The 23,632-nt window shown below is 40.0% G+C and overlaps 2 protein-coding genes and 6 non-coding genes across 13 annotated transcripts; 5 read left to right on the top strand and 3 right to left on the bottom strand.

The window, feature by feature from the left end:
* Positions 1–1,975: 1,975 nt before the first annotated feature.
* Positions 1,976–14,167, top strand: LOC110161267 (zinc finger protein 26-like). The gene is made up of 7 exons (XM_055155373.1): positions 1,976–2,310; positions 2,605–2,692; positions 2,810–4,314; positions 10,199–10,212; positions 11,806–12,061; positions 12,352–12,439; positions 12,557–14,167. The coding sequence occupies exons 1-7, from the start codon at positions 2,214–2,216 to the stop codon at positions 13,893–13,895; spliced, it is 3,387 nt and encodes a 1,128-aa protein (XP_055011348.1). The 5' UTR covers positions 1,976–2,213; the 3' UTR covers positions 13,896–14,167.
* On the top strand, positions 5,661–5,779 carry LOC129409643 (5S ribosomal RNA). Its single transcript, XR_008632499.1, has one exon. It is a non-coding gene; the product is annotated as a 5S ribosomal RNA (ribosomal RNA).
* Positions 6,420–6,538, bottom strand: LOC129409622 (5S ribosomal RNA). Its single transcript, XR_008632478.1, has one exon. It is a non-coding gene; the product is annotated as a 5S ribosomal RNA (ribosomal RNA).
* LOC129409621 (5S ribosomal RNA) lies at positions 7,449–7,567 on the top strand. Its single transcript, XR_008632477.1, has one exon. It is a non-coding gene; the product is annotated as a 5S ribosomal RNA (ribosomal RNA).
* LOC129409620 (5S ribosomal RNA) lies at positions 7,959–8,077 on the bottom strand. Its single transcript, XR_008632476.1, has one exon. It is a non-coding gene; the product is annotated as a 5S ribosomal RNA (ribosomal RNA).
* Positions 8,357–22,360, top strand: LOC110161258 (gastrula zinc finger protein XlCGF57.1-like). 6 transcript variants are annotated; one of them, XM_055155103.1, is made up of 8 exons: positions 17,598–17,853; positions 18,280–18,473; positions 18,586–18,809; positions 18,932–19,090; positions 19,189–19,378; positions 19,972–20,136; positions 20,425–20,512; positions 20,630–22,360. In XM_055155103.1, the coding sequence occupies exons 5-8, from the start codon at positions 19,351–19,353 to the stop codon at positions 21,816–21,818; spliced, it is 1,470 nt and encodes a 489-aa protein (XP_055011078.1). In that variant the 5' UTR covers positions 17,598–17,853; positions 18,280–18,473; positions 18,586–18,809; positions 18,932–19,090; positions 19,189–19,350; the 3' UTR covers positions 21,819–22,360. The 6 variants fall into 6 exon arrangements, with proteins under 6 accessions (XP_055011073.1, XP_055011072.1, XP_055011076.1 ...); XM_055155100.1 differs by having other exon boundaries at positions 18,586–18,762; positions 18,932–19,378; XM_055155098.1 differs by lacking the exons at positions 17,598–17,853; positions 18,280–18,473; positions 18,586–18,809 and adding an exon at positions 8,357–8,451 and having other exon boundaries at positions 18,932–19,378.
* Positions 16,299–16,417, top strand: LOC129409642 (5S ribosomal RNA). Its single transcript, XR_008632498.1, has one exon. It is a non-coding gene; the product is annotated as a 5S ribosomal RNA (ribosomal RNA).
* LOC129409619 (5S ribosomal RNA) lies at positions 17,061–17,179 on the bottom strand. The gene has a single exon (XR_008632475.1). It is a non-coding gene; the product is annotated as a 5S ribosomal RNA (ribosomal RNA).
* Positions 22,361–23,632: the final 1,272 nt, after the last annotated feature.

The raw sequence follows: 23,632 nt of genomic DNA, 5'->3' as shown, positions 1-23,632 counted from the left end.
CCAAAAACACATTCATGCACAAACTAAGGGGGCAATTCTAAAGCTTCTAATCAATGGAACAAATCAACATAGTTCAGAAAGGAAACAAGAAACCCGGCTTCCCTTTTTTCAATCAGGTTCAGTGAGTCAACAAAAAATCACAGGTCATTTCTAAAGTGTGTTATATTTGGTTTTATCTTAAAAAAATCGACATTTGTGAACACAAATTTACCTAAATCAATGAATTATTCATTTCAAATTCCTTCCTTTTATCGTCTCTTAATACACCAAATTTAATTTCTTTTATGGTTAGAGGGGCAAATTGAATTCTCGTGGACTGAAGCAACGAATGAAAATCAGACCAAAATTGTTGCACCGAAGTGCATGAAAAGACAAGATGTTCCAAGTCTTCTTCCCCTGTGTCACAGAACACACATTTACCTGTCTCAAATTTTAATTTTTGTTTTAGGAATTCAGTGGTTGGATAAATTTGATTCACAATTTTAAATTGTATATCATTTACTTTAGGGGAATCTGGAAAGGAAAGATATTTAGCCTCCAAGAACTGTGCTGGAAAAATCTTGACAAGGCAAAATGAGATTATAGGCTCCATCCATGAGGGCACTATACTGATCACTGACCAAATCTTTTATTTTTTTTAATTTTTTATTATTTTTATTTTTTTTGAATTGCAGAAAACATAACAACAAGACAAACCATCAAAGGTATATACAGTATAAAGTGCAGATGGGATTGCTGTTGCATTAATATACACACATACACACATACATACATACATACATACATACATACATACATACGTATGTGTTTTTTGTTTGTTTTTTTGTCTACAATATGGTGGTGGTTTGCAATTGATTATACAGGAGAGCAGAAAGAAGGAAACCAAAACTAAAAAAAAACTAAAAAAAAAAAAAAAAAAAAGATAATACCATAAACTAAATAAAACTAATCAATTAAGGAGTTGTTATCAAGATATAGGGGAGAGTGATATTGTTATAAATACTTCTTTATAGATATTACATGTTTTAACCGTCTTTTTGTTTTGGACCTGTTTTATTGTTTGAAAATATTGCTGGATTTCGTTATTACACTGATGAACATTTGGTTTATTTTGAGCCCATTTGGTTTTGTGTATATGATACTTTGCCAGCATAATGAGAGTCTGAATGAGGAATCCGAGATCTTTGGGGATGGAGGGGAACAGGACGTCGTTTTCCTGGAGGTTGATCTCTTGTCTGGTTTTGGTTTGGGTGAGTTGTTGTATGTGTGTCCAGATGTTTCCGCTGTATGTACATTTGTAAAACTGGTGAGTGACTGTTTCTATTTCGGTGCGACAGAAGTCACAGTTGTAATCAATCTTTAATTTGAATCTTTCTAAAGTTTTTTTTGGCTGGGTAAATATTATGGAGAATTTTGAAATTGACTTCTTTCATTTTGTTATAAGTGCAGAACCTCTCACCAGCCAGCCAAGCCCTGCTCCAGTCAATCTCCCTGTGCAATGAATTCCAATATGAAGTTGCTGAGGCTCTGTTTGGAGGTTGAATAATATTTCTGATGTATTTATTTGAACATGTTTTGATTTTAATATTGACCTCTCCCAAATACAGATTGTTATTGATTTGATGATTAGGTTGAGATCCCTGTAACAAATGCAAAGTGCCTTTAGGTTTTCCTTTACACACTTTAATATATTCTAATTGTTTACTTGGAAACTGATAGATGGCTTTAAATTCATTGTATGAAAACATTTGTCCTTGTGCACTGATCAGTTGATTAACCCACACTATCCCATTGTCAATACATGTTCTAAAAAATAATGATTTATCGCGATGCTTAATTCGTTCATTATTCCAAATGGAGCAGCAGGTTGGCGAGAAGCTGTGCTTATAGATCAGCCTCCAGGAAAGCAACGTCTGCTTATGGAAGTCCGACAAGCCTATAAGTCCGGTGTGCATGGGACTACGTTACCCATGATGCACCTGATTGTAGTTCCGGAAAGCTTGGTCTCCACAACTTCCGTTCTGTGTTGTTGTTGTGCAGCAGTAGCGATCGCTAACAGAAGCACCATCAATAACAGAAACAACAGCTGTAACCGTAGAGCAGAGCCGTGGCACTTTGGCAAAAAAAGCAAAACAAACTTTCAATCTCTCCGCGGGATTTAGAGTGTTTGTGGAGGAGCGTCTGGGTGCTGGTGTGCGCTGTTGAAGAGCACCATGGCGGACTATGAGGAGGAGCCGCGCCGCTCCAAACACAAGAATCAGCAGCTGTTGGACTCTGCTCTGAGCCCGAGGGTCGTGCTCGTCAGAGCCGGTAAGTCTTATGGATCTTAATTTTTGGCTCTGGGTGTTAAAAAGTGCATAGAAAAATGCCTATGATGTAGAAAAGAGCTGGTTAGAAACGTGGGCCATGGGTGTAATGACTGAAGAACCTGTATGATTCCAAATCACTTTAGATACTGACTCAAAAGTATTTACAATCTTCATGGACAGAAAAGACATCCCATCGGCCTTAAAGTAGAAGACTACAGACAAGTTCACAGTGTTCATGTCACAAGACTGCACGTGTATGTGTAAGTGTAAGTGTGTATTCTCTTGTGTCCTGCAGCTGTCCAGCTCTCCTCTCTGAGCCCTGGTCTGACTCCACACATTAAAGAAGAACACAACATCAAACAGGAGGAGACTGAGCAGCAAGTGTGAGTCTCAGACATTTTCAAACTGCTATTCTTTATTTTGTTATTCATTCTTAATCATTTCTATTACAAATATTCAAACTGGGTTTGAAATATACAAATGTATCTTCTATTTTTCAGCTCTGTCCCAGAGTTTAGTGCTGTGAGCGTGAAAACAGAAGAGTCCTCACTACTTCTACAAAGACAAACTGAGCAGAGAGAGGACACACAGGAGGAGGACATCAAAGCAGAGACACATGTCCACAGAGAGGACACACAGGAGGAGGACATCAAAGCAGAGACACATGTCCACAGAGAGGACACACAGGAGGAGGACATCAAAGCAGAGACACATGTCCACAGAGAGGACACACAGGAGGAGGACATCAAAACAGAGACACATGTCCACAGAGAGGACACACAGAAGGAGGACATCAGAGCAGACTCAGAGACTGAGGGAGACACAGAGCACTCTTCTGACACTGACAGTGATGAAGACTGGAGAGCTCCATTCAGCTGTTCACCTGCACACATGGACACAAGGACTGATGGAGACAAGTCTACACCAGAGACCAGAGACACTGTGAACTATGGAGACATGTCAGGAACTGGAGAAGGAGCTGAGAGCAGGAAACACAAGTGCTCTGTTTGTGAAGAGAGATTTGGGTCTAAATATAAACTACAAATACACAGGAGAGTTCACACAGGAGAGGAACCATTCACCTGTTCAGTCTGTAAGAAAATGTTTGCTGCAAGATATGACCTCAAAATACACATGAGAACACATACAGGAGAGAAACCATTCAGCTGTTCAATCTGTAAGAAAGTGTTTGGGCAAGGATCTAATCTCAGAGCACATATGAGGACACACACAGGGGAGAAACCATTCAGCTGTTCAGTCTGTAAGAAAACATTTGCCCAAAAGCACTATCTTGACACACATATGAGGACACACACAGGAGAGAAACCATTCAGCTGTTCAGTCTGTAAGAAAGCGTTTGCTGTAAGATATACTCTCAAAAAACATATGAGGGGACACACAGGAGAGAAATCAGTCAACTGTTCAATCTGTAAGAAAGTGTTTGCTGAAAGATATACTCTCAAAATACATATGAGCACACACACAGGGGAGCAACCATTCAGCTGTTCAGTCTGTAAGAAAGTGTTTGCTTATAGATATGAACTCAAAATACATATGAGGACACACACAGGGGAGAAACCATTCAGCTGTTCAGTCTGTAAGAAAGTGTTTGCGCAAGGATATAATCTCAAAGCACACATGAGGACACACACAGGGGAGAAACCATTCAGCTGTTCAGTCTGTAACAAAGTGTTTGCTGTCAGATATGACCTCAAAAGACATATGAGGACCCACACAGGGGAGAAACCATTCAGTTGTTCAGTCTGTAAGAAAGTGTTTGCGCAAAAAGGTAATCTCAAAGCACATATGAGGACACACACAGGGGAGAAACCATTCAGCTGTTCAGTATGTAAGAAAGTGTTTGTGCAAGGATCTAATCTCAAAACACATATGAGGACACACACAGGGGAGAAAGCTAGATCAGGGGTTGGCAACCTTAAATCCTCAAAGAGCCACTTGAAGCATCTCCCACAGAAAACAAAACACCCACAGCCACAAATCCCTTGTGACATCTAAAATGAGGAGAACACTGCAGTTCTTTTTTTTTTACCTGCTACGTATACAAGACTATAGTGTTTTACATTTATGAAGTCAATGAGATGCTACAGAGAACACGGAATTTTATTTCTGCATGTAACAAAAAACATTTTGAACTCCGAAAAAAGAGTCTTGGTTGATACTTACTTTCAAATGAAGTTCTCAGTGTCTATTTAAGTCTTCGTAGGTAATAAAAATCCAAACTTAAATTATCCATCTGCAGTGAACCAAAAATGTGTCTGCTTTTGAGTTCATGTAGCATTAAACATTCTCTTTTCTTCAGAAATGTTTCTTTTGTTGGATTTATCCATCCACCTACCAGAGCTCGAAAAGCTCAATAAATCATGCTGCTGGTGTAGGTGCCTGTAAGTCCGGGTTGCCAGATCTGTGCTGGGAGTCGCACATCGGCTGCTGTGATGCATATTTAGAGCGACTGTTATAAGATTACCATTATCTTCAAATTTAAAATTACATTTAAAAATGAACAAACTAAAATAAAAATACATTGTAATTAGATACTCATTTATTTTCTAAAGTCACAGGGAGCCACAAAAGAAGGATGAAAGAGCCACTGGTGGCTCTGGAGCCGCGGGTTGCCGAACCCTGACTTAGATAAATGGACATATCTAATGCTCTAGCCGCCGTGTTCCAAGTAGGAAGTTTGCATTTGGGTCTTAAAATGTTTGTATTAACCTGCCGTACATGATTCTGCTGTTTTTTCTGCTGTTTTATTCATTTAAAAAATCCTATTCATAAAATACATATTTATTACAGTTTGTGTTTTTATCACTTTTTCTACATTTAAGGGTCAGTCCAGGTGAAATCAGCCAGCCTCCCCTATCAGCCATCTCAGATTTGGCTGGAAATTAAAATAAAATAAATCTAAAATTACCAAATAAACGAATCTCAAATTTTAGCTCAATCTCTTGAGTCGTTCATGAGTTATGGCTTGTTGAAATGTTGGGGCCATGCTCACTTTTTCAGAAGCCGTAATTTATAAGCATGTTTGAGAGACCATAACTTCATAAAAAATAGAGCTAGGAAGCTGAAAATTTGTATTATTGTAGATTCTTAGATGAGTAGCTCATAGATTCTGAATCTGTTGTCAAATATTGGGTATCTTTATTAAGGGGGGCGCTTAATAACACATGTCCCAGGTGTCCCTAGTTTTAACCAATCTGATCCCTGCCGACAGTAAAGAGAGGCATAAACTGTCATTTGTTGTTTTTGAATATACATTTTGTGATCTCCATAAACATTCTAAACTATTGCTAAAAAGTAAATATAAATACAATATTCTATACAAAATCCGTCGTTTACGGCCATACCACCCTGAACACGCCCGATCTCGTCTGATCTCGGAAGCTAAGCAGGGTCGGGCCTGGTTAGTACTTGGATGGGAGACCGCCTGGGAATACCAGGTGCTGTAAGCTTTTACTTTTCTTCTCTTGTTCCAAATTTAATTTATAAGCATAACATTTTTAGAAACAAGAGAAAAACGAAACACTTTGGCCTTTACGTGACTGTACGCGTCTTAGTTTTACTATTACTGTGACTTACTACTACACTACTCCAATGTGACCAGAAGAGGGCGCTGTCCTGATACTTTTCTACATAGAAAAGTCCCTTTTTATTCACTTAATTTAACTCTGTCAGGTTCAACAGAACAGACTGTAACATAGTTAAAAGTCATGAAAAAAGAAAAGAAAGTAAAACATAACCAATTTATATGTGTAGCTAAAGACACTGCAGCAATTATTATTTATCTACGATAAGTCACTTTAAGATAAGACTGCACGATATATCACAATCATGTTTATACATCTACAAACATGAAATGTGTGGGGTTTTTGGATGAGTTCATCAGGTCATATTTTAGTGTTGTACAAATGTTTGTATTCCTGGAGTCAGTCACAATGCGCATTTCCGCACATAATCCTACTTTTTAAACATACATGCGAGTCAAACTACTTGTTGTAAAGAAAGAATTGTGTATCAAAACCAGACTACCTGAGTGTTCTACAGATTTGAAACAGTCAAATAAAACATGAAACAGTCGAGTGCAGAATGAAAAGCTTACAGCACCTGGTATTCCCAGGCGGTCTCCCATCCAAGTACTAACCAGGCCCGACCCTGCTTAGCTTCCGAGATCAGACGAGATCGGGCGTGTTCAGGGTGGTATGGCCGTAAGCGACAGATACACTGATGGATACTCTGTTTATCTCTATATTCAAGTCTACGAATAAACCCGATCATTAAACTTCAAACAAGCACAATAAGCGAAATCCTTCAGAAGCCCTCAGTAATAATCAATAATCAATAAAACATAGCATTACATTAATATGAATAAAATAATAAGTCTTAGTGCTAAACTGTGCTGTACTAAGAAATTGCAAAGTTAGAACTAAACTGCAAATCACTCCTCTAAATTTAAAGTTTACAGAAAAGTGTATCTGTTTCTCCTCAAATAGCACAGACACAAGTTCCAGTCCTGATCTCAGCCCAGTGTATGAGAGCCCAAAGAGGGACACATGAGGTTGTAACTCGCTGTTTCCCAAAGACTGGGTCGTGACCCTCAGGTGGGTCACAAGAGATTATTTTTGGGTCGCCTTGTCACTATCTGCATGTGGGTCTGCAATATACAGTCACAAGAGAGAGAGCTAGTGAGTCAGTGAATCCTCTCTGCCTGCCCTGAGCGAGTGTTCCTGCAGCTAAAGTTGAGAAATGCTTGTTTGGTTGTCCAAAAAGAAGGGTGATAAATCAGCAAAGGTCAGTGCACTTCAGGATACTTACAGATCCCTCTGATTGCTGGTTCAGTTACTGTTTTTCATTGTTTCAAACTTGAGGAATACCAATTGTTCAGAGAAACACGATCACTCAGTCAACAATAAAATATCCTCATCGATGTTCAATAATGCTCAAATCCACCTTTATTTGGGGATTTATGAGTAACTTCTATTGACTTGGCTCACGAAGGTTTGTTACTTTTAAAATATGGATCCCCAGAAAAAAAGTTTGAGAAACACTGTTCGAACTGGTATAAAACTGGTATAAAACTGGTATAAAGTAGATATAAATACAATACCCTGCAGTGTGTCTGTCGCTTACGGCCATACCACCCTGAACACGCCCGATCTCGTCTGATCTCGGAAGCTAAGCAGGGTCGGGCCTGGTTAGTACTTGGATGGGAGACCGCCTGGGAATACCAGGTGCTGTAAGCTTTTCTCCTTTGCAGAGGGAGCTTTGCTGTCTTTGTATAAAAATCCACTGGCTTTATATTTTTCTGATCTCATTCTAAATCATATGATCAACTGGTCTTTCTCACTTCACTGGAGTAAAGCGTAGGCTGCGTGCTTTTGAAGCCTTACCAACACCTCCCCCAGTGGTGAAGTGCTGAAGTGGTTTGAGGTCGTCAGAAGAGGAGGAGGGGGAGGGGCCACGTGAGGCGAGGGGAGGAGGAGGAGGAGAGACCATGCTCTAAGTCAAACATACTGGAGAGGAACACGAGAGAAAAAACACTTTGGGCAAATGCATCTTTTTAACAATTGTGTCATGAGCAGCTTTTAAAGAGTAAAATCAAAAGTATTACTCAGCCCTCTGCAAAAGAGAAAAAGCTTACAGCACCTGGTATTCCCAGGCGGTCTCCCATCCAAGTACTAACCAGGCCCGACCCTGCTTAGCTTCCGAGATCAGACGAGATCGGGCGTGTTCAGGGTGGTATGGCCGTAAGCGACAGAATCTGACATGGACACTGTTTTTATATCTAGATTTAGGACTATGAATAAAGTTTCGTGATCTTCAGTCTCCTGCGTCAGCGCGCTCTGCTGTCTCCAAGAACTGTGCTGGAAAAATCTTGACAAGACAAAATGAGATTATGCACTGTCCACATGAGGGCGCTGAACAAATCTTACAAGCCTATTTGTTAAAGTCCAGTGTGCATGGGACTACGTTACCCATGATGCACCTGATTGTAGTTCGGGAAAGCTCGGGCTCCACAACTTCCGTTCTGTGTTGTTGTTGTTGTGCAGCAGTAACGGAGCGTCGTGCTGCTCTCGGGCATCGTGCGTGTTCTTATGTGTATGAGTGCCGTGTGCGTTCGTGCGATGTGAGTATTGTTTAGAAGTGAGTGCGAATGTATGTTTTGTCAGTTTATTTAATTGTGTAGTTTTTATAATTATAAATTAACGCTATAGACCTTTTTGACAACGCCCGGAAGTACGCTTTGCTATGGCAAAATATCTTTGGAAGTGTCTGGCGTATTTTCCACCAGTTCCATAAATCTGCCCCATCTCCAAATCTTCAACCAACAAGGTCGACAAAGGACATATTCTGTCCATGAAGAATTATCAAGGTAAGAAAGACAAAAACGTAAAGGAGAACGACGACGACGCATGAGTGAACTTCTGAACAAAACTAATATTATGGTCATGAATAAAACAGAAGTAATAAGTAATTTGTTAAGTAACTTGTGAACTCAGACCGATTCTAGGATTAAAGTTAAAAATCGATTTCATGATGTAGATATTAGCATAGGCAGAGAGATTTGTGCAGTTTAAACGCTACAGATGTTCACAGATTACATGTCTAATGTTTAAACTGCACAAATCTCTCTGTCTGTGCTAATATCCACATCATGAAATCGATTTTTAATTTTAATTGTAGAATCATTCTGAGTGAACAAGTTACTTCTGTTTTATTCATGACCATAATGTTAGTTTTGTTCAGTAGTTCACTAATGTGTCGTCGTTGTTGTTCTCCTTCATGTTTTCGTCTTTTTTACCTTGATAGTTGTGGATACATTTTTCATGGGTTAGGGTCTTTATGATGGTTCTCGACTGGGAAAAGGAGGCTTGTCCTCTCCGGGTGGGTAGAGTATCCCTGCCTCAAGTGGAGGAGTTCAAGTATCTCAGGGTCTTGTTCATGAGTGAGGGGAGGAAGGAGCGTGAGATTGACAGGTAGATCAGTACAGCGTCGACAGTGATGCGGTCGCTGTATCAGACCGTTGTGGTGAAGAGGGAGCTGAGTTGAAAGGTGAAGCTCTTGATTTACTGCTTAACCTACGTTCCTCCCCTCACCTATGGTCATGAGCTCTGGGTAATGACCGAAAGGACAAGATCGCGGATACAAGTGGCTGAAATGATTTTCTTCTGCAGGTTGTCTGGGCGCTCCTTTTGAGATAGGGTGAAGAGCTCAATCACACAGGAGGAGCTCGGAGTAGAGCCGCTGCTCCTTCACGTCCAGAGGAGCAGCTGAGGTGGCTCGGACATCTGCTCCGAATGCCTCCTGGGCAGTGTTCTGAGGTGTTCTTGGTACATTCCACCAAGAGGCCTCGGGGAAGACCCAGGACACGCTGGAGGGACAATGTCTCTGGGCTGGCCTGGGAACACCTCGGGGTCCCCCCAGAAGAGCTGGAGGACGTGTGCGTGGAAAGGAAAGTCTGAGAGTCCCTACTTAGACTGCTGCCTCCGTGACCCGGCCCCGAATAAACATAAGAAAATGGTTGGATGGATGGAAATTCTTCATGGACAGAATATGTAATTTGTGGACCTTGTTGGTTGAAGATTTGGTGATGGGGCAGATTTATGAAGATGGTGGAAAATATACCAGATATTCTGCCATCAAAAAGCACTGACGTCATCACGTTGACCCTACATCACAACACTTCCGGCTCTTGTGAAAAAGGTCTATTGTACGGTGCGACGCTCCCATGGTCTACGGGTGCTCCACGTGTAATTTATGTATTGTGTTGGAGCCCCCACCTGTGGTTCCTCTGTGTAATAGCATGTATTTTTTTCAGTTCATTTCATATAGTTTGTTCTCTAATGTATGTATTTCTTGTTTTTGTTTTCCAGATAACCACACACATGTAACCATCAAAAAACATTGTTAAATATCCCCTGCCCCTCCTCCTCAATAAACATCTACCTTTGTACAAGTGGAGTGGCCTGTCCTTCTGACCGAGGAAAACTCAGTTGAAGACACGTCAGTAATCAGTGCATTCTGGACGCACACAGTACCTTACACTACTCTTCTTATCATACGTGGAGACTATAGCGATTAGCTGCTGCAGCTCTCACACATGAACAGATTGTTTTCTATTGGTCTATTGTAAATTGACTACATTGGCCGTGTATTTGCTACTGGACCTGCATTGATATGTAAATGAGCTGTGAATAGACGTGTGAATTATGACATTTGCACATATAATTAATTACCGCGGCGCACAGCATTTACGGCTAAAGGCTAATAGCGGTAGTTTCTTTATTAGCTAGTAGTTATGGGTCGGTTGCGAACAAAACCTCTCTTAGAGCCGGCTCTTTGAAGCGAACGACGGGAGCCTGCTCCTTATTCGGAGCTGTGCTTTCTCTTTTTCTCACTTTTTTTCTCTTCACATCGCATGCAGACTTGTGGTAGTTTGACAGCGGCAGCGGCTGAAAACAAAACTTTCAGAAATATGTGTGTGCGTAGGATTAAAAAAAAGTGCATGTTTGGCTGTAGTTCAGCATAAAATAACTAAACCAGGACTAATCTTGGGCTCGAGAGAGGGAGAGAGATAGAGACTGAGTCCCGACATTGGTTCAATCCTGCTTTAGTCCTGCTTTAGTCCTGCTTTAGACCTGCTTTAGACCTGCTTTAGACCTGCTTTTAGACCTCGTTTAGACCTGGTTTAGTACTGGTTTAGACCTGCTTGCGACAAAACGATCTGAAGAGTCGCTTGGGAGCCGAAAGAGCCAGCTGCTTTTAGTGAGCCAACCTAGAAAAGCTGGTTCTCTAAAAAGAACTGGAATACCCATCACTAGTAGCTAGAAAGTGATGCAAAAATGCCATTAGGCCGACCTACTGTCTGTAAATATGACGTAAAGCGTCAGAATAACAATAAATGTTGCCTAAATGAACCCAATTTAAAATCCACCAGAGCCAAACCTACGTTTTTTAAACAATTCAGGATTTACAGTGAATTTTTACATCACTTAATATATCGGCGATTATATCGGCTATCGGCAGCTCCAACTACCGTTATATCAGTTTCATATTGGCCACAGCAAAATCCATATCGGTTGGGCCCTAGTTTGAACCACACGCTGTATATATGTTTATGTTTGATACAGTCTATGTTTTGAACCCGGGTCTGGGGCAATTCTTTTTTGAATAGCACTGATCTCTGCATTCTGATTGGCTGTGCTGCGTCACAGCAACACGTGGTTGACCAGCTCATTCTGATTGGCTGACTGTGGAGTGAACTTTAGTCTAAAAACTGTCAGAACTTTATTTATTGTGTTATTTAGGATGTTAATGTGAACATTTTGTTAGTGCTATAACCTGAAGTCTGACATTAGGCTAAAAGATCTAAACAAAACAAGAAATAAAACAACAGTTTGTGTATGTTCAGAGCAGTTCTGAACCAACTTAACAATACAAATTTGAACTGACCGTTGCACAGAACGCTTTTTACCAATAGCTAACAGAAGCACCACCAGTAACAGAAACACCATCTGTAACTGTAGAGCAAAGCCGTAGCACTTTGGCAAATTTTTTTTATATGTCCACAGGGTTTAGAGCGTTTGTGGAGGAGTGTCTGGGTGCTGGTGTGCAGGACATATGTGGGCTGTTGAAGAGCACCATGGCGCACTATGAGGAGCTGCGCCGCTCCAAACCTGAGAACCAGCAGCTCTTGGACTCTGCTCTGAGCCCGAGGGTCATGTTCGTCAGAGCCGGTAAGTCTTAGTATGGATCTTAATTTTTGACTCTGGGTGTTAAAAAGTGCATAGAAAAATGCCTATGATGTAGAAAAGAGCTGGTTATAAATGTGGGCCATGGCTGTAACGGCCGAAGAACCTGTATGATTCCAAATCACTTTAGATACTGACTCAAAAGTATTTACAACTTCATGGACAGAAAAGACATCCCATCAGCCTTAAAGTAGAAGACTACAGACAAGTTCACAGTGTTCATGTCACAACACTGCACGTGTATGTGTAAGTGTGTATTCTCTTGTGTCCTGCAGCTGTCCAGCTCCCCTCTCTGAGCCCTGGTCTGACTCCACACATTAAAGAAGAACACAACATCAAACAGGAGGAGACTGAGCTGCAAGTGTGAGTCTCAGACATTTTCAAACTGCTATTCTTTATTTTGTTGTTCATCCTTAATCATTTCTATTACAAATATTCAAACTGGGTTTGAAATATACAAATGTATCTTCTATTTTTCAGCTCTGTCCCAGAGTTTAGTGCTGTGAGCGTGAAAACAGAAGAGTCCTCACTACTTCTACAAAGACAAACTGAGCAGAGAGAGGACACACAGGAGGAGGACATCAAAACAGAGACACATGTCCACAGAGAGGACACACAGGAGGAGGACATCAAAACAGAGACACATGTCCACAGAGAGGACACACAGGAGGAGGACATCAGAGCAGACTCAGAGACTGAGGGAGACACAGAGCACTCTTCTGACACTGACAGTGATGAAGACTGGAGAGCTCCATTCAGCTGTTCACCTGCACACATGGACACAAGGACTGATGGAGACATGTCTGCACCAGAGACCAGAGCCACTGTGAACTATGGAGACATGTCAGGAACTGGAGAAGGAGCTGAGAGCAGGAAACACAAGTGCTCTGTTTGTAAAGAGAGATTTGGGTCTAAATATAAACTACAAATACACAGGAGAGTTCACACAGGAGAGGAACCATTCACCTGTTCAGTTTGTATGAAAGTGTTTGCTGCAAGATATGACCTCAAAATACATATGAGGACACACACAGGAGAGAAACCATTCAGCTGTTCAGTCTGCAAGAAAGTGTTTGTACAAGGATCTAATCTCAAAACACATATGAGGACACACACAGGGGAGAAACCATTCAGCTGTTCAATCTGTAAGAAAACATTTGCCCAAAAGCACAATCTTGACACACACATGAGGACACACACAGGGGAGAAACCATACAGCTGTTCACTCTGTAACAAAGTGTTTGCTGACGGTTCTACTCTCAGAAAACATATGAGGAAACACACAGGGGAGAAACCATTTAGCTGTTCAGTCTGTAAGAAACTTTTTGCCCGAAAGGGTTATCTTGACACACACATGAGTACACACACAGGAGAGAAACCATTCAGCTGTTCAGTCTGTAAGAAAACATTTGCCCAAAAGGGTCATCTTGACACACATATCAGTACACACACAGGGGACAAATCATTCAACTGTTCAGTTTGTAAGAAAACATTTGCCCGAAAGCCCACTCTTGACACACACATGAGAACACACACAGGGGAGAAGCCATTCAGCTGTTCAGTCTGTAAGAAAACATTTGCCCAAAAGGGTCATCTTGACACACATATGAGGACACACACAGGGGAGAAATCATTCAGCTGTTCAGTCTGTAAAAAAACATTTGCCCAAAAGGTTCATCTTGACACACATATGAGGACACACACAGGGGAGAAATTATTCAGCTGTTCAGTCTGCAAGAAAGGGTTTGCTGTAAGACCTACTCTCAAAAAACATGAGGACACACACAGGGGAGAAACCATTCAGCTGTTCAGTCTGTAATAAAGTCTTTGCACAAGGATGTAATCTCAAAGCACATATGAAGACACACAGTGGAGAAAGCTAGACACCCAGAACCACAAAACCATTTTGACACCTGAAATGAGGAGAACACTGCAGTTCTTTTTTTTTTTTCTACCTGCTATGTATAAAAGGCTATAGTGTGTCTGCTTCTGAGTTCCGTCATCATTTTATCACGTGTAAACCAGTCTCATCAGTGGTGAAATCAAATGCATCTGTCCATGTAGCATTAAACATTCTCTTTTCTTCAGAAATGTTTCTTTTCTTGGATTTATCCATCCACCTACCAGGGCTCGAAAAGATCAATAAATCACGCTGCTGGTGTAGGTGCCTGTAAGTCCGGGTTGCCAGATCTGTGCTGGGTGTCGCACATCGGCGGCTGTGATGCATATGGGTCAGTCCGTATGAAATGAGCCATTTTCAAGGAACAAACCTTTTTTCATAATTTTGTACAGAGTTAATTTCTTAAAGAATTAATGACACTTTTCCAAGCAATGTACCACAAATACTTAAACTCCACCAAAAGTGACCTGTGAGAGCTCATTTTCAAAAATGTCGTTTGAAATGAAGGAAGTTGATAGTAGATGTTTTTATTACTTTAAACTGATCAGAATATGCCAAAGTTTCTTTGGTAAAAAATGTATCAACATCTAACTGTGCCACATGGGGAACCGAAGCTCCAAAGAAGGGGCCAAAAAGATCACATTTGGTTCTGTGACCATATTTGGGCCTCTACACCATCCACATGAAAGCTCAGAAAAGTGTGAGATTGTTGTCAAAAATGGTCATTCTCTCAAATATTCAGGTTCAGCAGTTAGTTTGTAAATATCTGCTTGGAGTAAATAGATCTTGGACCTCAAAAATTGAAAAAAAAAATTCAACGGCAAACAAATGTGACATTTTGGGGGCCCACAGCGCCCCTCTTAATAAAGATACCCAATATCTGACAAAAGATTCAGCATCTATGACCAAGAATCTACAAGAAAAACTGAGCATGGCCTCAAAATTTCAATGGGCCATAACTCAGGAACGACTCAAGGGATTGAGCTAAAATTTGAGATTCTTTCATTTGGTCATTTTAGAAATGTTTTGAAATTTTTTCAGCCAAATCTGAGATGGCTCATATGGGAGGGTGGCTGATTTCATATGGACTGACCCATATTTAGAGAGACAAAAACTACTAAAAACATTTTATTTTAATGTTATAAGATTACCATTATCTGCAAATTTAGAATTACATTTAAAAACAAACTAAAATAAAAATACATTGTAATTAAATACTCATTTATTTTCTAAAGTCACAGGGAGCCACAAAAGAAGGATTAAAGAGCCACAGGTGGCTCTGGAGCTGTGGGTTGCCAAACCCTGACATAGATAAATGGACATATCTAATGCTCTAGCCGCCGTGTTCCGAATAGGAAGTTTGCATTTTGGACTTAAAATGTTTGTATTAAACTGCCGTACATGATTCTGCTGTTTTTTCTGCTCATAATATTCATAATATAGATTTATTACAGTTTGTGTTTTTATCACTTTTTCTACATTTAAGGGTCAGTCCAGGTGAAATCAGCCAGCCTCCCCTATCAGCCATCTCAGATTTGGCTGAAAATAAAAATTAAAAAAATCTAAAATTACCAAATAAACTAATCTCAAATTTTAGCTCAATCTCTTGAGTCGTTTTATGACTTGTTGAAATTTTGAGGCCATGCTCACTTTTTCAGAAGCCGCAATTTATAAGCATGTTTGAGAGACCATAACTTCATAAAAAATAGAGCTAGGAAGCTGAAAATTTGTATTATTGTAGCTTCTTAAATTAGTAGCTCATAGATTCTGAATCTATTGTCAAATATTGGGTATCTTTATTAAGGGGGCGCTTAATAACACATAGAATAAAAAAGAACATCTTCCAAATAAACGGGCTGAATTGTGGCTCACAGTGAGAAACTGCAAAACCACAAACTCTCTCTTCAAACACTCACTTATACTTTTAGCAATATATATATATATATATATATATATATATATATATATATATATATATATATATATATATATATATATATATATTATATTTATTTATTTTTTTTTTTTTTTTTTTTGAATATACTTTACAATAGGGGGACCAGACGTCCCTTTTTACCCGGGACAGTCCCAGTTTTGAGTCTGTGTCCTCTGTCCCAGCAGATTTATATAAAATTTGTCCCAGTTTTATACAAGAAATATCCCAGGTGTCCCCATTTATGACCAATCTGATCCCTGTCGACAGTAAAGAGAGGCATAAACTGTCATTTGTTGTTTTTGAATATACATTTTGTGATCTCCATAAACATTCTAAACTATTGCTAAAAAGTAAATATAAATACAATATTCTATACAAAGTCCGTCGTTTACGGCCATACCACCCTGAACACGCCCGATCTCGTCTGATCTCGGAAGCTAAGCAGGGTCGGGCCTGGTTAGTACTTGGATGGGAGACCGCCTGGGAATACCAGGTGCTGTAAGCTTTTACTTTTCTTCTCTTGTTCCAAATTTAATTTATAAGCATAACATTTTTAGAAACAAGAGAAAAACGAAACACTTTGGCCTTTACGTGACTGTACGCGTCTTAGTTTTACTATTACTGTGACTTACTACTACACTACTCCAATGTGACCAGAAGAGGGCGCTGTCCTGATACTTTTCTACATAGAAAAGTCCCTTTTTATTCACTTAATTTAACTCTGTCAGGTTCAACAGAACAGACTGTAACATAGTTAAAAGTCATGAAAAAAGAAAAGAAAGTAAAACATAACCAATTTATATGTGTAGCTAAAGACACTGCAGCAATTATTATTTATCTACGATAAGTCACTTTAAGATAAGACTGCACGATATATCACAATCATGTTTATACATCTACAAACATGAAATGTGTGGGGTTTTTGGATGAGTTCATCAGGTCATATTTTAGTGTTGTACAAATGTTTGTATTCCTGGAGTCAGTCACAATGCGCATTTCCGCACATAATCCTACTTTTTAAACATACATGCGAGTCAAACTACTTTGTGTTGTAAAGAAAGAATTGTGTATCAAAACCAGACTACCTGAGTGTTCTACAGATTTGAAACAGTCAAATAAAACATGAAACAGTCGAGTGCAGAATGAAAAGCTTACAGCACCTGGTATTCCCAGGCGGTCTCCCATCCAAGTACTAACCAGGCCCGACCCTGCTTAGCTTCCGAGATCAGACGAGATCGGGCGTGTTCAGGGTGGTATGGCCGTAAGCGACAGAATCTGACGTGGACAATGTTTTTATATCTAGATTTAGGACTATGAATAAAGCTGTGATCTTCAGTCTCCTGCGTCAGCGCGCTCTGCTGTCTCCAAGAACTGTGCTGGAAAAATCTTGACAAGACAAAATGAGATTATGCTCCTTCCACTGTCCACATGAGGGCGCTATACTGAACACTGAACAAATGTTACAAGCCTATCTGTTGTTTGCAGTGTGCATGGGACTACGTTACCCATGATGCACCTGATTGTAGTTCGGGAAAGCTCGGGCTCCACAACTTCCGTTCTGTGTTGTTGTTGTTGTTGTGCAGCAGTAACGGAGCGTCGTGCTGCTCTCGGGCATCGTGCGTGTTCTTGTGTGTATGAGTGCCGTGTGCGTTCGTGCGATGTGAGTATTGTTTAGAAGTGAGTGCGAATGTATGTTTTGTCAGTTTATTTAATTGTGTAGTTTTTATAATTATAAGTTAACGCTATAGACCTTTTTGACAACGCCCGGAAGTGCCGCGATGTAGGGTAAACCACGTGACTTACGTTTGCGCTTTTCTATGGCAAAATATCTTTGGAAGTGTCTGGCGTATTTTCCACCAGTTTCATAAATCTGCCCCATCTCCAAATCTTCAACCAACAAGGTCGACAAAGGACATATTCTGTCCATGAAGAATTATCAAGGTAAGAAAGACAAAAACGTAAAGGAGAACGACGACGACGCATGAGTGAACTTCTGAACAAAACTAATGTTATGGTCATGAATAAAACAGAAGTAATAAGTAATTTGTTAAGTAACTTGTGAACTCAGACCGATTCTAGGATTAAAGTTAAAAATCGATTTCATGATGTACATTAGACATGTAATCTGTGAACGTCTGTAGCATTTAAACTGCACAAATCACTCTGCCTATGCTAATATCTACATCATGAAATCGATTTTTAATTTTAATCCTAGAATCGGTCAGAGTGAACAAGTTACTTATGTTTTATTCATGGACATAATGTTAGTTTTGTTCAGTAGTTCACTAATGTGTCGTCGTTGTTGTTCTCCTTCATGTTTTCGTCTTTCTTACCTTGATAGTTGTGGATAAGTTTTTCATGGTTTAGGGTCTTTACGATGGTTCTCAACTGGAAAAAGGAGGCTTGTCCTCTCCGGGTGGGTGGAGCATCTCTGCCTCAAGTGGAGGAGTTCAAGTATCATGAGTGAGGGGAGGATGGAGCGTGAGATTGACAGGTAGATCAGTGCAGTTTGTGCAGTGATGTATCGGACCGTTGTGGTGAAGAGGGAGCTGAGCCGAAAGGTAAAGCTCTCAATTTACTGCTCAACCTACATTCCTATGGTCATGAGCTCTGGGTAATGACCGAAAGAACGAGATCGCGGATACAAGCAGCTGAAATTAGTTTCCTCCGCAGGGTGGCTGGGCGCTCCCTTAGAGATAGGATGAGGAGCTCAGTCACACAGGAGGAGTTCGGAGTAGAGCCGCTGCTCCTTCACGTCCAGAGGAGCAGCTGAGGTGGCTCGGACATCTGCTCCACTGACATACGTGACGTTGACCCTACATCACAACACTTCCGGCTCTTGTGAAAAAGGTCTATTGTACGGTGCGACGCTCCCATGGTCTACGGGTGCTCCATGTGTAATTTATTTATTGTGTTGGAGCCCCCACCAGTGGTTCCTCTGTGTAATAGCATGTATTTTTTCTGTTCATTTCATAGAGTTTGTTCTCTAATGTATATAATTCTTGTTTTTGTTTTCCAGATAACCACACACGTAACCAACAAAAAACATTGTTAAATATCCCCTGCCCCTCCTCCTCAATAAACATCTACCTTTGTACAAGTGGAGTGGCCTGTCCTTCTGACCGAGGAAAACTCAGTTGAAGACACATCAGTAATCAGTGCATTCTGGACGCACACAGTACCTTACACTACTCTTCTTATCATACGTGGAGACTATTACAATGCCTAATTGAGTACATTTTAGGGGAAGGCCTAATCATAATATTCTTTTTGTAGATTTCTAAACCTGCAGCCAACTTGAAACTGTTACTGTGTAGGCTAAATCGTAAAGGAGTTTCCAGTGCCTATAGGAGTCCATGTTTACGTTAAGTAATACATAAGTGATATGCAACATGGAGCGTCCTGATATTAAACGTCTGTCATGTAACTCACCTGGCTATGGAGGCAATTCTAAATCTAAGTCCAGGTAAGTCTAATTTGCCATTTTTAAATGTACAAACAGTGACATCAACTTAAACATTTGATAAAATCATAATTAAAAGTTTTTGTTTATTACTGCAATCTTGCTTCTTCTGATTCAAGCAGGGTTTGAACCACAGACCCTATATATGTTTATGTTTGATACAGTCTATGGTTTGAACCCGGGTCTGGGGTAATTCTTTTATGAACAGCACTGATCTCTGCATTCTGATTGGCTGTGCTGTGTCACAGCAACACGTGGTTGACCAGCTCATTCTGATTGGCTGACTGTGGAGTGAACTTTAGTCTAAAAACTGTCAAAACTTTATTTACTGTGTTATTTAGGATGTTAATGTGAACATTTTGTTAGTGCTATAACCTGAAGTCTGACATTAGGCTAAAAGATCTAAACAAAATAAGAACTAAAACAACAGCAGTTCTGAACCAACTTAACAATACAAATTTGAACTGACCGTTGCACAGAACGCTTTTTACCAATAGCTAACAGAAGCACCACCAGTAACAGAAACACTATCTGTAACTGTAGGGCAAAGCCGTAGCACTTTGGCAAAAAAAAAAAAAAAATGTGTATGTCCACAGGGTTTAGAGCGTTTGTGGAGGAGTGTCTGGGTGCTGGTGTGCAGGACATATGTGGGCTGTTGAAGAGCACCATGGTGGACTATGAGGAGCTGCGCCGCTCCAAACACAAGAACCAGCAGCTCTTGGACTCTGCTCTGAGCCCGAGGGTCGTGCTCGTCAGGGCCGGTAAGTCTTATGGATCGCATGGATCGTAATTTTTGGCTCTGGGTGTTAAAAAGTGCATAGAAAAATGCCTATGATGTAGAAAAGAGCTGGTTATAAATGTGGGCCATGGTTGTAACGGCCAAAGAAGCTGTATGACTCTAAATCACTTTAGATACTGACTCAAAAGTATTTACAACTTCATGGACAGAAAAGACATCCCATCAGCCTTAAAATAGAAGACTACAGACAAGTTCACAGTGTTCTTGTCACACATGTATGTGTAAGTGTGTATACTCTTGTCTCCTGCAGCTGTCCAGCTCCCCTCTCTGAGCCCTGGTCTGACTCCACACATTAAAGAAGAACACAACATCAAACAGGAGGAGACTGAGCAGCAAGTGTGAGTCTCAGACATTTTCAAACTGCTATTCTTTATTTTGTTACTCATTCTTAATCATTTCTATTACAAATATTCAAACTGGGTTTGAAATATACAAATGTATCTTCTATTTTTCAGCTCTGTCCCAGAGTTTAGTGCTGTGAGCGTGAAAACAGAAGAGTCCTCACTACTTCTACAAAGACAAACTGAGCAGAGAGAGGACACACAGGAGGAGGACATCAAAGCAGAGACACATGTCCACAGAGAGGACACACAGGAGGAGGACATCAAAGCAGAGACACAAGTCCACAAAGAGGACACACAGGGGGAGGACATCAAAACAGAGACACATGTCCACAGAGAGGACACACAGGAGGAGGACATCAGAGCAGACTCAGAGACTGAGGGAGACACAGAGCACTCTTCTGACACTGACAGTAATGAAGACTGGAGAGCTCCATTCAGCTGTTCACCTGCACACATGGACACAAGGACTGATGGAGACATGTCTGCACCAGAGACCAGAGCCACTGTGAACTATGGAGACATGTCAGGAACTGGAGAAGGAGCTGAGAGCAGGAAACACAAGTGCTCTGTTTGTAAAGAGAGATTTGGGTCTAAATATAAACTACGAATACACAGAAGAGTTCACACAGGAGAGGAACCATTCACCTGTTCAGTCTGTAAGAAAATGTTTGTTGTAAGGTATGACCTCAAAAGACATATGAGGACACACACAGGGGAGAAACCATTCAGCTGTTCAGTCTGTAAGAAAACATTTGCCCAAAAGGCTCATCTTGACACACATATGAGTACACACACAGGGGAGAAATCATTCAGCTGTGCAGTCTGTAAAAAAGTGTTGGCTGTAAGACTTACTCTTAAAAGACATATGAGGACACACACAGGAGAGAAACCATTCAGTTGTTCAGTTTGTAAGAAAGTATTTGCCCGAAAGCATCATCTTGATACACATATAATGACACACACAGGAGAGAAACCATTCAACTGTTCTGTTTGTACGAAAGTGTTTGCCCGAAAGCATCATCTTGACATACACATGAGGACACACACAGGGGAGAAATCATTCAGCTGTTCAGTGTGTAAGAATGTGTTTGCTGTAAGACTTACTCTCCAAAGACATATGAGGACACACACAGGGGAGAAACCATTCAGCTGTTCAGTTTGTAAGAAAGTATTTGCCCGAAAGCATCATCTTGACACACATATGAGGACACACACAGGGAAGAAAGCTTTCTGCTGTTCAGTCTGCAAGAAAGTGTTCGGTTATAGTTCTACTCTCAAAAGACATATGAGGACACATTGACTGCACATATAAATGGACATAGCTGACACACTAGCCGCTGCGTTCTAAATAGGAAGTTTGCATGCAGCTCTTCGGCTTCTGTAGACTCTGGCTCCCTTTTATTTTCATTGGAATATCAGGGCCTCTCTCTCTGTAACTGCTGCTGTGACCCTCATCAGTTTGGTCTTAAAATGTTTGTATTAAATCGCCATACATAATAATGCAGTTTTTTCTGCTATTTTATTCATTTTAAAATCCTATTTATAAAATAGATTTATTACAGTTTGTGTTTTTATCACTTTTTGTACATTTAAGAGTTTTTATGGTTAAACCTGCTGTTGGGTCAGTGGCATAAATTTGTTTCAGTGTTATAGTTTGTCTATATTTTCTTCAAAAATATATCATTCTTCACTTTGTTCTTTACTTTATTTTTTACTTTTTTTGTCCCAAGACTACTTAATTCTGTTTTTTATTTATACATAACATTATTTTTCAATCTGAATTTATGTGATTTGAATCTGTATATATAAGAAATAATAAACCTAATCAGTTCTCCAGTGGAATCTTCTCTACAAGTGTCAGTGTTACCAAGTGCACCCACAGACTACACTGTGGTCTTAAAAAAAAAAAAAAAAAAAAAAAATTGTTGCTAAAAGGGAACGTGTCAAGTTAGATTCCAAATAATTATTGTTCACTACTGAACTTCCAACAATTAAAACATTTGTATCATGACATGAAGCAGGACTCTAAATCACCATTAGGCCAGATTTCTTTGATATGTTAGGAGTGAAAAAAGTCAAGGTTTTCTGTATTGTTACTCACAAGAAACAATTTAGTGTATGATTTTGAATATTATAGTAATAGTAATAGTAATAGTAACAGTAATAGTAATAGTATTGCTGGGTTTCACATGACCTCCAAACTTTTTCGGTCAATATGAATGAATAGAGATGGGGGCAGTTCAGATGCATGTTGAAGAATAGTGCAGAGTCTAGACTGCAGCAGGGCAGTGTGGGAGTCTGTCTGTTAATGTTTCATTAATGTCATAGTGTTTTTATATTTTATTCATTAGCAGAAAAATTACATTTTTTTCACATCTTACATTTTTTCACATCTTTCACATCATGTATACAATTCAAACATGTTGAAATTGAATCAATATCTTGACTCGTGTATCAAGATACAGTTTTCCCACAATTCCACATGTAGCGTTGCATCCTGAGTATAAAAGACGATTTTCTACCAAATGTGGGATGAGCATTTGGATGTTTGATTGATGTTATTTTATTATTTTGTTAAACCTTAAATCAGAGAAATAGCTGATTGTGGCAAAAATAAAAGTCACAATTATTTGGCTCATAATTGAAATCCCAGTTATTAAATACATTTATACTGTTCAAATGAACCTGTCGAGAAAGTATAAAATTACCATTTTGAGTAAAGTGACACTTTTGTTTAAAATGTAAAAGGTTCTGTAGACTAGAAAAGTCACTTTGCCCTTCCATTTATATAGCACTTTTCAAGACACCCAAACTTTACAACAACACACACACACATACGAGTGTGGTTAGGTGGGATTAAAAGACAGATTAAGTTTATGTTTTGAGCGTTCCAGAGTACAAGAGCCTGGACACACAAGGCTCTGTCTCCCATGGTCTACAACCTGGAGCAGGGAACAGTGAGCTGAGTGAGTGTCCTGGAGCAGGTCTGAGAGGTTCTGAGGGGCCTGGGTGTGGAGGCACTTGTAGTTGAGGAGAAGAATCTTGTCCTGGATCTGGTATTTTAAGGGGAGCCAGTGCATGGTAAATGGTCACATTTTTCTATAGCACTAAGGC

This window comes from Boleophthalmus pectinirostris, unplaced genomic scaffold (assembly GCF_026225935.1).
Source record: "Boleophthalmus pectinirostris isolate CB_2022bp ecotype Guang Dong unplaced genomic scaffold, ASM2622593v1 HiC_scaffold_2, whole genome shotgun sequence".
NCBI classification, from domain to species: domain Eukaryota; kingdom Metazoa; phylum Chordata; class Actinopteri; order Gobiiformes; family Gobiidae; genus Boleophthalmus; species Boleophthalmus pectinirostris.
The sequence above is the reverse complement of the archived record's forward strand: the minus strand, read 5'-3'. Positions and strand labels throughout refer to the sequence as shown.

Bases quoted from the DNA above. Each gene is read 5' to 3' on its own strand.
- LOC110161267 (XM_055155373.1), top strand. From the start codon at position 2,214: ATGGCGGACTATGAGGAGGAGCCGCGCCGCTCCAAACACAAGAATCAG. The intron at 12,062-12,351 runs GTAAGTCTTAGT...TGTGTCCTGCAG, and splicing joins GGTCATGTTCGTCAGAGCCG to CTGTCCAGCTCCCCTCTCTG. The intron at 12,440-12,556 runs GTGAGTCTCAGA...TCTATTTTTCAG, and splicing joins GAGGAGACTGAGCTGCAAGT to CTCTGTCCCAGAGTTTAGTG.
- LOC110161258 (XM_055155098.1), top strand. From the start codon at position 19,351: ATGGAGGCAATTCTAAATCTAAGTCCAG. The intron at 19,379-19,971 runs GTAAGTCTAATT...GTATGTCCACAG, and splicing joins AATTCTAAATCTAAGTCCAG to GGTTTAGAGCGTTTGTGGAG. The intron at 20,137-20,424 runs GTAAGTCTTATG...TGTCTCCTGCAG, and splicing joins GGTCGTGCTCGTCAGGGCCG to CTGTCCAGCTCCCCTCTCTG.